Genomic DNA, 12,590 nt, shown 5'->3' with positions numbered 1-12,590 from the left:
TGCACCATGTCCTGCTTTGTTGGTCCCTGGCCGAGGGCTGGTTGGCCACTGTGGGAACAGAGTACTTCACTAGATGGACCCTCAGTCTGATCCAACAGGGCTCTTCTTCTGTTCTTAAGAAACAATGCAGAGTAGTGGATTGAATGTTAACTATGTAGTGGATAGGATGCTGGAAACCCGGGTTCAAATCCACAACGAGCTGTGAACCTCAGTGCCCCCTATTTTATTTTTATGCCAGAAAAAAAGGGGGAAGTTGCAATTTTCAAGCTAAAGTTGTCCACTCTAAGTCTCCACAGCAGTTTCCTGCCAAATTTCGATGGCAATGCAGCAGCGGGAGTGCAGCCCAGGGGGTCTGGGTGTAGAATTGGCTTCTGGACTGCTCAAAGTTGCCCACCCCCCTGCTCTGAGGCATAGCTACTGGGGGTGGAGGGAGGGGGTACAGGTGACCTGTAGGCTGCATATTGGCCACTCTCGTCTTAGAGGCTGTTCACCTGTGCAAATACTGGAAAACCACCAAACTATCCGTGGCTTGGGGAAAGGGGAAGGGGCTTCTGGGAAACTCTAGAGGGCTGGATCTGGCCTTCAGGACCTGAGGCTCAACACCCTTGCTACAGACAAAGCTCAACAAGCAGAACTAAGACCTGTACTACAGGATTTCAAGAGCAGTCTATGATTCCCTGAAGTGAGTTTAAACATTAGAAAATCTTGATTCGTTACCGCTTGATGTACATTTCATTTTGTGGCAGGATCACTTGCAAGCTGCCATTTTGAAGACACGCTCCATATCTGCAGCTTAACCAATATAAGTCAAGCGTCTGAGAGATCTAAAACCATATTTTTAAAAACCTGCCTGAACCCTTTATTAGTAGAAGTAGTAAACATCATGCATCCGTACACGCCGATCCCGCTTCTGTTAACTGAAGCTGGTTCCCGAAGCCACCTGTCACCCGTAACGTTTCAGACTTCTGATTTACTCTGATGTCTTTTTAGTTATTAAATACACCTAAGGAAGAGTTCCAACTTGAAACGCGTTGGAGGAACTGCTGTTTCCAGAGACCTCTGAAGGGAAAGGCCATGTTTGAATCTCGACCTTTTCATCCCGTCTGTATGTTTATCCATAGACAGCCATGCTGGGCTTCTTCTTGCATGGTCAGAATGTCTCCATCTTTTTAAAAAAATAAAAATTAAAGATGTTCCCCACGCAACGAGCCAAGCCATCTTTCGCTCTCAGTTCAGCAGCGGGTTCTTCGTTATTCAATCAGCTCTCTAGGAGGAAGGGGCCATCTGAGGCCAGTGACACCAACAGAGCAGGAATTTGGGAAGAGGTCCAGGGCCCTCTCAATGGAACGAGGATTGGCCCCCAAAGACAGCAGGGCTGGATTGCCGCATCCTGAAGCAAAGCAGTACAGATTGGCATTGAAACAGGAGGACCCCAGTAGATCTAAAATTACCTAACTGCACCACGGTCTGTAGTCCTTTAACACCCACAGTCCGCGTAGCCTGCCGACAGAGTTCATGGAGCTGCCTCCTCCTCCTCCTCCTCCTCTTCCTCCACTGGGTTGACATCTGAGACTGAGTCAGTTCTTGTGCTACTCTCTTGGCTAATCTTTTTGGCCCACCACGCCTGAGTTTCCTGGTACAACTCCTGATGTTGTTCTTTCCAGTGTCTGAATTTCTCGGAGGTCAGTTCAGAGTCGTCCAGGAGAATATCGAGTAGCTGGAGCTCAGCCGTTTTTGCCTAAAGAAGGGAGGGAAAGTTCCATGTTTAACGCTGATGCAATATTTCGCTTTGAGAAAAGGTCAACAAAGCCCAGAAACAGAAGCCCCTCTACCCAGTGCAAAGTTACACCTGCCTTGAGCGTGCTTTGAAGGGTCCGGACAAGATGCACCTTCTCGTTGATCTCCGGGTTTTTGTTGCGTTTGACGAAGGATTTCCGATAGTATTCGCGGGTGAACACTTGCTGCTTCCCAATGAGAGACACGCCGCCTTGCTTCAGGCACTTGATCAGCGACTCCAGCTCTTCTCCTGCAGGGTCTTCAGAAGACACAAGTTCAAAAACCATGAGCTGACAGGGGAAGCCGTCTGGAGTGCAAAGCACCTTGATTGCTCCTTTAAAGTTCTGATTGCTATTATTATCCTTATCCTTATATCCCGACTTTTCCCAAATACTGGGACTCAAGGTGGCTTTACAAAATTAAAACATATACAATTAAAACAAATAAATAGAAATATGCAAAAGTTAAAATAGAATTAAACCAACTGTAATATTAAAGCATTTAAAAGAATTTAAAAGGCAAATAGCAATATAAAAAAAATACAAGGCCTTTAACACAGGTCCAGAGTATTCCTAAAGTCCTGCCAGAACAAAAAAGTTTTTGCCTGCCTCAGAAAAAATAGCAATGAGGGAGCCAGTCTTGCCTCCCTGGGAAGGGAGTTCCAGAGCACTGGAGCAGCCACCGAGAAGGCCCTGTCCCGTATTCCCACCAGGTGTGCTTGGGATGGTGGTGGGACCGAGAGAAAGGCCTCCCCTGAAGATCTGAATGCGTGGAAGGCTCATATGGCAGAATACAGTATTTCAGATAACCTGGACCCGAGCCATATAGGACTTTATATGTCATAACCAGCACTTTGAATTGTGCCTAGAAACATACCGGAAGCCAGTGGAGCTGTTGTAACAGGGGAGTTGTACGCACCCTTGTAACCAGCCTCGGTCAACAATCTGGCTTTTGACTGACACCTGGAGCAAATTCATTGCCCCACTGACATCAGAGCCACCAACCTCCACCACTGTTGGGAGGAGGAGCAGGAGCGGAGCTCACCTGTCGAAGAAGGAGTCGCTGCGCTCTCGTCCACCTTTGGCTGTGGGAAGGGGCTGGCCAGGGGGCTCCCACTTGGGGATCCATTACTCCCGGTGGCACCTGTTAGCGGTAGATCTTTCTCCCACTCCCTCCGCTTTGGCTGCAAGAAAATAATATTCCACTGTAAGCATGCAGGCAACAGAATCAGGGAGGAACTCAGAAAGATGCTTAAGGTGGGGGGCGTCGTCCCCCCCCCCCAGAAATGTGCTTTTGGGTTGTGCTCAATTGCATTTCATTACAGCAGGGAGCAGGGGGTCTTTTTTCAGCCAGAGAACTGCATTCCCTCATGGTAAATATTTCAGTGGGGTATCCGTGATAGTTTATTTCTCCAAGAGATGGTGGGGGGAGGGGATCTTGTGGCACTTTAAATGTATTCGTTTTATTTATTTATTACATTTCTATCCTTCCCAATAGCTAAAGTTCTCTAAGACTAAGAAAACGTATTCCGGCATAAAATTTCATGGAAGTCTGACCACACTATTTACAATTCTACCCCTACCCCATACGTACTGCATATAAAGCTGAAACTCTCCATAATACTCCATGAATTTGATGAAGTGGTCCAGAGCCCACAATGGCTTTTTGCCAGGATAAATGGGCTAATCTTTGAAGTGCCACAAGGGTATTTGTCATATTCCCTCGTGGGGGGAATCTTACAGCGGCCGCATGTCAGCAGTGGGCAGAGCCAAAAGCACAAGAATACTCCCCCCTCCCCCCGTTCTTACATACACCTCCATCCATCCCACAGTCAAATACAGTCATTGAAACCTCCCCTTCATTATCTCCCCCCCACCCCCCACTACATGCAGCAATTAGGCTTTGGGGGGAAGGTCCCATTTGTGCAAAAAAAGAAAAAAAGGAAAAAGAAAAGTAAATGATAAAACTCCTTTAAAAAATCAAGGAATGAAGGAATCTATGTAAGAGCTATCATGCTGCCAAGTTTCATCTCTTTATCTTTAAAAATGACAGAGTTGTAAGCCTTTTGGTTAATTGCCATAGCCAATAATGAAGCGGTTATCTGAAAACGGAACAGAGCTCCGAACGACCGTCACTCCACACCATGGATATCCGGCGGTCTTAAAAATGCCCCCTAATCACACCGAAAGTTTGGAGCTCCGCCAGAGCACCGTCGCACGCTTGGATTTTCAATGCGGAGGGCACACCCCTAGATGACACCATCATGTAAAGGTCTCGCAAACTATTGTAAGTGAGGAATCACAAGTGCACAATAAATGTCTCGTGCAAAAAAAAAAGGCTCATTGGACTGCAACTCTCATCAGCCCCAGGCAAATGATCAGGAAAGATGGGAATTAGATTTCAACATCATCTGAAGGCCACAAGGGTTCTCTACCAAACTGTATAAATTGTGGCCATTTGTTACCCATTTCTTGTCTTAGCATGGTGTTAACTCTCCCATCCTGCCCCTGCTTTGCACCGCATGCATTAAAAAAAATGTTATCCCCCAGTGGGATCGGTGACTAACCAAGAAAGAGATCTTGGGGCTGTGGTGGATACAGAGAAATGAAATCATCCCACGGCAAATTCTGTGATAGGGGCTATTAGGGAATGGGTGGAAATTAAGATGGCCAGTCTTTATAAAAAAATGTGGTGCAGCTGCATCAGTGGAGAGTTCTGGACACTCAAAGCGGTTTTCGCAGAGCTGGAAAAGGTGCAGAAAAGGGCAGTGAAAATGATCACGGGCTTGGAGTTACGAAGTCTGGGGCTTTTCAATTGGTGTGTTGGGAAAAGAGATACAATTGGACGAGAACATGATAAAGAGCATAATAAAAGTGCAGAGCAAGCGGACAGAGACATTTTTCTCCCTCTCTCATAGCACTAGAATTTAGAAATGGACGGACAATAGGTTCCAGATAGTCCAGAGGAAGTGCTTTGTCACGTAACACATGGTTCACCTGGGGAACTCACTGCCACAGGATGTGGCGATGGCCGCTTTAAAAGGGGAGGAACCAAAATTCATAGATGGAAGGTCTATCATGAGCTATTAGGCCTGATGGCTCAATGAAGGGTGGGTGGGCAACCTGAAGGGTCTTTGACTTGATCTAGCTGGGTGTTAACTCAAATCCGTGTGCGTTTGGAAGAGTAGCTCATGGCTGTAACGAGGCTTTCGGGTCCCTCCACAACCACCCCCCTCCCCAATACTCTTTATTAGGAGATGCAGGAATCGATCAAGAAGATACTCACCAGATCAAAGCTATGTCGAGGAGAGTCGTCTTCGGGATCCTCTGCTTCTGTTTCACTGTAGCAATCTGTAGAACATTAATTAGATGCATCAGTGTTTTTTTTTAAAGTATCCAAAACTGTACACAGTATTCCAAGAGTGGTTGCACCATAGATTTGTAGAAAGGAAGTGTGATATATTAATAACAACAATAATAATATATTTATTTATATTTATTTCTTACCCGCCTCTCCCTCTGGATTGAGGCAGGGAACAACTTCAAATACAAAAATACTATAAAATACATAAAACTGATTAAAAACCAATACATTATTAAAAAAACAGCCAGACATCTTAAAATTCGACTGGGTAGGCCTGCCGGAAGAGATTAGTCTTTATAGCTTTTTAAATGCAGGAAGACGGTTTAAGTCGACGAATCTCTCCCGGCAGGCCATTCCACAGACTGGGAGCAGCAGAAGAGAAGGTCCTCTGGGTAACAGTTGCTAGCCTAGTTTTGGCTGACTGGAGTAAATTCTTCCCAGAGGACCTGAGTGTGCAGGGCGGACTGTACGGGAGAAGGCGATCCCACAGGTAGCCTGGACCCAAACCATGTAGGGCTTTAAAGTAATATTATTTATTTATTTATTTATTTATTTATTTATATAGCACCATCAATGTACATGGTGCTGTACAGAGTAAAACAGTAAATAGCAAGACCCTGCCGCATAGGCTTACAATCTAATAAAATCATAGTAAAACAATAAGGAGGGGAAGAGAATGCAAACAGGCACTGGGTAGGGTAAACAGGCACACGGTAGGGTAGAACTAACAGTATAAAAGTCAGAACAAAATCAAGTTTTAAAAGCTTTAGGAAAAAGAAAAGTTTTTAGTTGAGCTTTAAAAGCTGCGATTGAACTTGTAGTACTCAAATGTTATTATTATTATTATTATTTATTTATATAGCACCATCGATGTACATGGTGCTGTACAGATAACACAGTAAATAGCAAGACCCTGCCGCATAGGCTTACAATCTAATAAAGTTGTAGTAAACAATAAGGAGGGAAAGAGAATGCAAACAGGCACAGGGAAGTGTAAACAGGCACCGGGAAGGGTGAAGCTAACAGTATAGAGTCAGAACAAACTCAAAGTTTAAAAGCTATAGGGAAAAGAAAAGTTTTTAGCTGTGTTTTAAAAGCTGTGATTGAGTTGGTAGTTCTCAGGTGTTCTGGAAGAGCATTCCAGGCATGAGGGGCAGCAGAGGAAAATGGGCGAAGCCGAGCAAGGGAAGTAGAGACCCTCGGGCAGGCAAGAAGCATGGCATCAGAGGAGCGAAGAGCACGAGCGGGGCAATAGTGTGAGATGAGAGAGGAGAGATAGGCAGGAGCTAGACCGTGAAAAGCTTTGAAGGTCAACAGGAGAAGTTTATATTGGATTCTGGAATGAATTGGGAGCCAATGAAGAGATTTCAGAAGCGGAGTGACATGGTCAGAGTGGCGGGCCAGGAAGATGATCTTTGCGGCAGAGTGGTGAACAGAAACCTGTTCAGGAAAGGAACCTCTCGTGCAAAGCACTTGAGTCATTGCTGACTCCTAGAGGGACGCCTGCTTTCGCTGACGTTTTCTTGGCAGACTTTTGTAGCGGGGTGGTTTGCCATTGCCATCCACTTTATACTTCACCCGGAAACTTAAATGGCAGCCAGTGAAGTGATTTCAAAGCTGGTGTAATAGGGTCACCCCTAGGCGACCAACCTGTCTCCCATATTTTGCACTAGTTGAGTTTCTGAACTAGGCACAAAGGTAGCCCTATGTAGAGCGCATTGCAGAAGTCGAGCCTCGAAGTTACCGCTGATCATTTAAATAGAAATACGATACATCTCACCATAGTGGGAAAGACTGTGTCCAGGGGAGCTGTGTGCCTGCTCTCCAGTTGCTGTCGATGGACAGCTCTGAGCACCCCCTGCCTGCTCTACCTTTTTTATCTTTAAGCCTGATTCAGACTGGAAAGCACTTCAGATAGAGGACTGTCCTCTGTGAAGTGGGACACATGGCCACCCTATGTGGGGTCCTTTATAAAAAGTGTGGGCAACTTGTGGCTTCAGATGTTTTGGCCTACAACTCTTATCATCACTTACCATTGGAATGCTGGCAAGGGTTGATGGGAGTTGTAGGCCAAAACATCTGGAAGACCAAAAGTTCCCCACCTCAGTGTTATGAGATCCTCTGCACTACCGTCTTTAGGTCTTAGCAGTTTTATTCTTAATTCCTTTTCTAATCATGCCTAGCATGGGGTTTGCCTTTTTAACAGCAGCTGCACACTGGGTTGACATTTTCATCGAGCTGTACACCACAACTTGTTTTGGTTGGTCGCTGCTAGTTTAGATCTCATCAGGTTATACTCGAAGTTGGGATTTCTTGCCCAACTTTTTGCTGTTTCAGAATATATTTTTGTGAATTTTGTCAATTACAATATATTTGGTTCCGGGGTGGGGGGTGGGGGAGGCGGAGATGCCTTTAAGTAGGAACCCACCTTCTTGCCTGTGTGGAACATACTGGAGGACTGGAGTGTATTTCATCATTGACGTTATCAAACGGCTGACCCACCTGAGAAGGAAAACAAGGCATGTGCAATGTCAGAGGATCAAGGGGCTAACTTGCTACTCCTGGAACCCACCAGGACACACACACAGCCAGCTGCCAAAACTACGGCTGAAATTTGGTGGTAATACCAAAGCTGCAGCAAAAAAGAAGAAGCCAAATTTTCACTTTAAAACTGGGTGCATGGTGAGCACGCCGCTTGTTTTAATGCACAATCGTGCTCCTGAAATCCCCAGGAGCATGAACTTGCAGTAAAACACAGTGCGCACTCCCCGCGTACCTTGTTTTAATGTGAAAACGCAGCTGTTTTGTTCCTGCCAAAATTTTGGTGCCAGCGATTTGGGGTTGTTGGTGGGGAGTCACGAAAAAGGCCAGGGGGTGACTGTGGGTGAGCTGCATTTGGGCCAAGCATCAAATGCAGCTGTATATGGAAACTTTAATTGGATCCTCTTTTTTTAAAAAAAAAAATCATGCTGCCTCTCAACTCCCCTTTGCGGCTTCATCCCCCCAAATGCTGTGCTTTTGGAATTTGCTGGAGAGAACAAAACGCTCAGGAATTTGCCAGGTCAAGCTCTTGATAACCTTCAAGTCTTTGGCAAAGCCTGACTGGAATCAGACTAGGACTGTCTCTCTCCTACATCATGACCCTTCCCAATAAGGTTGTGCCTAGGTCTTCGGAGAAATCAAGAAACATTTACTGTGGATTTATTTATTTATTATTGCACTTATATCCAGGCATTTTTTCTCCAAGGAATCCAAGGCGGCGTACATAATCCTCCTCCTTCCCACTTTATCCTCACTACAACAACCCTGTGAGGTGGGTTGGGCTGAGAGTCTGTGACTGGCCCAAAGTCACCCAGTGGGTTTCCATGGCTGAGTGGGGACTAGAACCCAGATCTCCCGACTCCCAGTCCGACACTTTAGCCACTATACCACACTGGCTCTCATTGCAACACTTCCTCAGGGATTTCTATTGGGGTGTGTTCCACCTTGGTCCTGAACCCCAAATCCGAGTTGAAGCAGGTCAATTCAGCACACCTTGACCCGAATCCTGTTTGGGACTGGATTTGGCCGCCTCGGCCCGAAGCAGCCAAAATACTTTGGGCCAGTTTGGCCTGATCGCCAGCCATTCTCCTCCCGTGGGACTCACCTGAAGCCTCACATGTGCCGGCCAGCCACCCGTCCTCCAGAACAGCTGCTCTGACCTGCCGTAGATCTATTGTTGTAAACTACAGCAGCTGGAAATGGCCTTGAGCAGAGGCTTCAGGTATGTCTGCAGGCAGGGGGCAGCAGCTCGCTTGGTTTAAGGAGTGAGCGAGAGGGGAGGGCGGTAAATGGGAAGGGAGGGGAGGTCTTATGGACGCCTGATCAGCTGGGCACCTGGGAAACCACAACAGCTGGATTGCTTCGGATTCAGAAATGAACCTAAAGTGGGTTGGGGAGGTTCTGAAGCACCCTGAGTCGAATCAGGGCCAATTTGGAAGCTCTGTATCAGACTCCACGACAAACCAGCAGGGCGGGGTGTGTGTGTGTGCGCACAGCTCTAATTCCTATTGAGTGCCACCCTGAGTGCCATTTTCCTTGGTAGAAAGGCGAGGTACAAATCAACTCAATAAATATTGACTGCAACCTCAGTAGGTTGTGGGCTCTCCCACACTAGAGGCCTTCAAGAGGCAGCTGGACAACCATCTGTCAGGGATGCTTTAGGGTGGATTCCTGCATTGAGCAGGGGGTTGGACTCGATGGCCTTGTAGGCCCCTTCCAACTCTGCTATTCTATGATTCTATGATTCTAGGCGCATAGGATGGATCTGAAGATGGCTCAGTCCCAGCCTTCCCCAACCTGGTACCCTATAGATGTGTTAGAATGGCTGGCTGGGGGATTGTGGGAGTTGTAATCCAACACTTCCGGACTGGGCCAGGGTGAGGAAGTCTGCTCAAGCAGGTTCCTCCTGGTTACTTACATGCTCAGGTCAGCCAGGGTTTCCGTTGCAAAGATGAAGGGCTTGTACTTCTCATGAGTGAGCTGGAAAACACTGAAGAAGAAAAAGAAGAAGAAGAAGAAGAAGAAGAAGAAGAAGAAGAAGAAGAAGAAGAAGGTGGTGATTAGTGGTGTTTCCCATGATGCTTTGTTGATGCGCGTCAGTCCTGTACCCAACTATTAAATTGTATGTCTACAGTGGTGCGTCACGGCTTAAAAATAATCAGAGTCACTACTTCTGTCTTTTCCCCTTTGATCAGGAAATATACAGGTAAATAATCCTATATAGGGCACATGCTAGAGACAGAGTTATTGTCACAAAGAATTTGAAAGTAATGGCTGAAGAACTGAAAAGTGAAAGGTGCACTAGGTGTTTTCTGCCAGCTAGTTTAGACTTCTTAAAAAGTATTCCTGCAGGCTTTTGATTGATGTTTTGTTTGCTTTTATCTGCGCTGGCTTTATCTGTGGTGCTTGCCTCCGGCGGATTCTCTTTAATACGGTAGGTTTTTAAAAAATGACATCATAGCTGTTGGGAGCCAACTTTTGAGTAATGCCTCAGAAAGGTGGGTGTGGAGTTAGTAGGAATAAAAAAATAAAAATAAAGGCACAATCCTATGTCTGTTTAGACACACACACACACAAACCTCCTACAACTCCCAGCATTCTTGAGCCAGCATGGCTGGCTGGGGAATGCTGGGACTTGAAGGACTTTTTTTTCCTGTCTAAACATGCACAGTTCAGGATAGCACCCTAAAATAATGCTGGACAGTGGTGTGCTCCCGTCATAGGCGTATGCAGCATGTTTCATTAAGGTGGGCACCCAGGGATTTTTAATTCATTTTTTTAAAGGCAAACATTTATTGAATATTCAGTCACAAAGGACATTATTTTTATTCATTTATTTATTCAACACTGTAGACACCGATGCCCTGCTCTGCGTTTGGCTTGCCTGACCGCGGGAGGGCCATTGCGGGTGATGGGGGGAATGAGGACACTTCCTCAAGCCACAGCATTGGTGGGGCTTTGTGGTGACACTGGCCGGAGGAGGGGCTTAGGGGGGGGATATTAGGGTCATCCTCCTGACCTCTTTGAAGCGCAGCTCCCTGCAGAGCGATTCCTTTTCGCTCCTGCTTCCAGGAGCAAGGGCGCGCTGCCAGCGGAACAGCCGGAGGGCCGTTCCCACAGCATGGGGGATATTTCGGTGTGTTATGTGCCCAATATCATTTACACACACCACTGCTGGCACGAGGTCGGTCAGCACAGCTGCTCCAGCAGAGACCTAATGGCCGAGGGTTATAACTTAACTATGCGCTGCGTGAAGAAGTCCTTCCTTTTTATTTGCCCCGGATCCCCCACCCATCAGCTTCATGGGACGACCCCGGGTTCTAGTATTTGGAGAGAGGGAGAAAAATGTCTCCCTCTCCGCATTATCCACACCATACATAATTTTGTACACCTCTATCATGTCTCCCCTCAGCCTCCTCTTCTCCAAGCTAAACAATCCCAGTTGATGTAACCTTCCCTCATACGGGAGAGGCTCCAGCCCCTTTATCATTTTAGTTGCCCTTTTTTGCGCTTTTTCCAGCTCTAGAATATCCTTTTTTAGGTGTGGTGACCAGAACTGTACACAGTATTCTAAATGTGATTGCACCATAGATTTGTATAAGGACAGTAAGATACTGGCCATCTTATTCTCTGTTCCTTTTCTTATAATGCCTAACATGGAGTTTGCCTTCTTTACAGCGGCCGCACACTAGGTGGACATTTTCATTGAGCTGTCCACCACAACCCCAAGATCTCTTTCTTGTTCGGTCACTCCCAGCTCAGATCCCATTTGGTTATACTTGAAGTTGGGGTTTTTTTTGGCATGATTTAGCATGCTTTGTCTCCTAAGGCCTCATTCCTGGCAGTTAAGAGCATTAAACTACAATATGCTGGTATCTTTTGTATGTTTGGCCCCGCCCCCTTTGCCTTAAGCCCCACCCACCCTTGGAACGTGGCCCCCGAGAGCTTTTCAGGGATAGAATTCAGCCCACCGGCTAAAAGAGGTTCAACACCCCTGCTTTAAATGGACTCCGTGCCTCTTTTTCTTCCCGAGACAGGCCATGCCTCCTGCTCCATTGACAAAGTTCAAGGCCTCTCGCAGAGCCTCCCACCAAAGCTCACACGTACTCACTATTTCTTTTTCTGCTCTCGTGTGCTTTCCAGCCTGTAGGTCGACACATTGATTAGCCCTACAGCTTTCTCGTCCTGGAAGGGCAGAGGGGAGGAAAGAGGGGTGGGTGGGGGGGACAAAGCAAAATTATAAAGCAGAGCAGCATTTCACCCACTAAGCAGCTCAGCTTGCTGCTGCTTGTATACAGAAGCTCTGGGCTGTTGTGCAGGTTTCTGCAGCCAGAACCAGAAAACAAGGACTTTTATTAGGAATGGCATGTGGCTGTTATCCTACTGTAAGGGGGCCATCAGTGGATGCAGGTGGCTCCGACGTCAGTGGGACAGTTAATCCGCTCCAGGTTTCAGCCAGACTCCGAAAGGAGCTATGCAATTGCTCCTTTAGAGTTCTGACTGGTTCTAATGGAAACTCGGAATGGATTTAATGCCCCACTGATGTCGGAGCCACCAACCTCCACCGGTGGCCACATGTCCTACTTTACAGACGACAGTCCTCTATTTGGTGGTGTGCTATCTTGATGGTGGTGTGCTATCTACAGTATTTGAGGCAGTAAGCCTGTGTGCACCAGCTGCTGGGGAACATGGGTGGGAGGGTGCTATTGCACATGTGTCCTGCTTTGCTGGCCCCTGGACGCTGGATGGTCGGCCCCTGTGTGAACAAAGTGCTGGACTAGATGGACCCTCGGTCTGATCCAGCAGGGCGCTTCTGATGTTCTTATTTAAGAGGCTGCCAGAGGATCATCTTCTATCTAAAGGGCTGCTCAGTCCAAGTCCAAGTACGACAAGAGAGCAGCAGGGCCTTG

At 46.8% G+C, this 12,590-nt stretch overlaps 1 protein-coding gene across 2 annotated transcripts in view; it reads right to left on the bottom strand.

The window, feature by feature from the left end:
• Positions 1–835: 835 nt before the first annotated feature.
• CNKSR1 (connector enhancer of kinase suppressor of Ras 1) overlaps positions 836–12,590 on the bottom strand; it is a 45,108-nt gene continuing 33,353 nt past the window's right edge. For both annotated transcript variants that reach the window (XM_063140109.1, XM_063140110.1), the window contains exons 15-21: positions 11,792–11,865; positions 9,599–9,670; positions 7,568–7,641; positions 5,062–5,126; positions 2,821–2,959; positions 1,854–2,035; positions 836–1,738 (exon numbers count right to left, since the gene is read on the bottom strand). In XM_063140109.1, the coding sequence (XP_062996179.1) occupies positions 1,514–1,738; positions 1,854–2,035; positions 2,821–2,959; positions 5,062–5,126; positions 7,568–7,641; positions 9,599–9,670; positions 11,792–11,865 (831 nt within the window). In that variant the 3' untranslated portion in view covers positions 836–1,513. The remainder of the gene's footprint in view (positions 1,739–1,853; positions 2,036–2,820; positions 2,960–5,061; positions 5,127–7,567; positions 7,642–9,598; positions 9,671–11,791; positions 11,866–12,590) is intronic.

This window comes from Elgaria multicarinata, chromosome 13 (genome assembly GCF_023053635.1).
Source record: "Elgaria multicarinata webbii isolate HBS135686 ecotype San Diego chromosome 13, rElgMul1.1.pri, whole genome shotgun sequence".
In the NCBI taxonomy this organism is placed as follows: Eukaryota; Metazoa; Chordata; class Lepidosauria; order Squamata; family Anguidae; genus Elgaria; species Elgaria multicarinata.
This window is presented reverse-complemented; position numbering and strand designations above follow the sequence as displayed.